We start from the raw sequence: 874 nt of genomic DNA on the forward strand, positions 1-874 counted from the left end.
GGATAAGGTGCATCCCTAACTTTACCACACTGTACCATCGACTGATCCAACAGTTTCATCAGGCCCGTTAGTCTATGTATTCTTATGTCTGTATGATTGTTGTCTTTTCATTTTCCTGATGAATGTAAGAACACGAGGAACTATGAGGAATGATTTCATCTCAACGTGTAAGGAAGTTGTGAGCGTGCGAGGGACTTACGTGCGACTTCTCCGAGGCAGCTGACGAGCAGCGTCTGGTAGTCGTTGAGGTGGAAGGGGATGCAGTAGCACAGCCCGCCCTCCTGCCGGTGCTTGACCCGATGCTCTCCGTCTGCGTTGGTCACGCACTGGAGGTTCTTCTCAGCAGCTCCGAGCTGCTCAGCACCGAGCCGTAGTACGCAAAGGACGCCTACGGGCACCTGACACGCACACACACACACACACACACACGCACAGGGACAAACACACACACACACACACACACACACGCACGCACGCACACACGCACACACAGGGACACACACACACACACACACACACACACAGGGACACACACACACACACACACACACAGGGACAAACACACACACACACACACACAGGGACAAACACACACACACACACACACGCACGCACGCACACGCACACACACAGGGACACACACACACATGGGACAAACACACTGAACAGACACACACACACACAGGACAAACACACAGACAGCACACACACACGCACGCACGCACGCACACACGCACAGGGACAAACACACACACACACACACACACAGGGACACACACACACACACACACACTACACACAAGGACAAACACACAGACAGACACACACTGCGCACGCACAGATTCCAGGAGTATTACAGCTGCACATAATATCA

The 874-nt window shown here is 52.9% G+C and overlaps 1 protein-coding gene across 1 annotated transcript in view; it reads right to left on the minus strand.

The window, feature by feature from the left end:
* The window catches only part of LOC144514943 (putative transporter SVOPL), a gene marked incomplete at its 5' end in the record, with an annotated part of 2,134 nt that extends 1,736 nt beyond the window's left edge, over positions 1–398 (minus strand). Inside the window, one exon of the mRNA XM_078245682.1 lies at positions 200–398. Within this exon, the coding sequence (XP_078101808.1) occupies positions 200–398 (199 nt within the window). The remainder of the gene's footprint in view (positions 1–199) is intronic.
* Positions 399–874: the final 476 nt, after the last annotated feature.

The sequence above is a fragment of the Sander vitreus genome, unplaced genomic scaffold, assembly GCF_031162955.1.
Source record: "Sander vitreus isolate 19-12246 unplaced genomic scaffold, sanVit1 ctg782_0, whole genome shotgun sequence".
Taxonomy (NCBI): domain Eukaryota; kingdom Metazoa; phylum Chordata; class Actinopteri; order Perciformes; family Percidae; genus Sander; species Sander vitreus.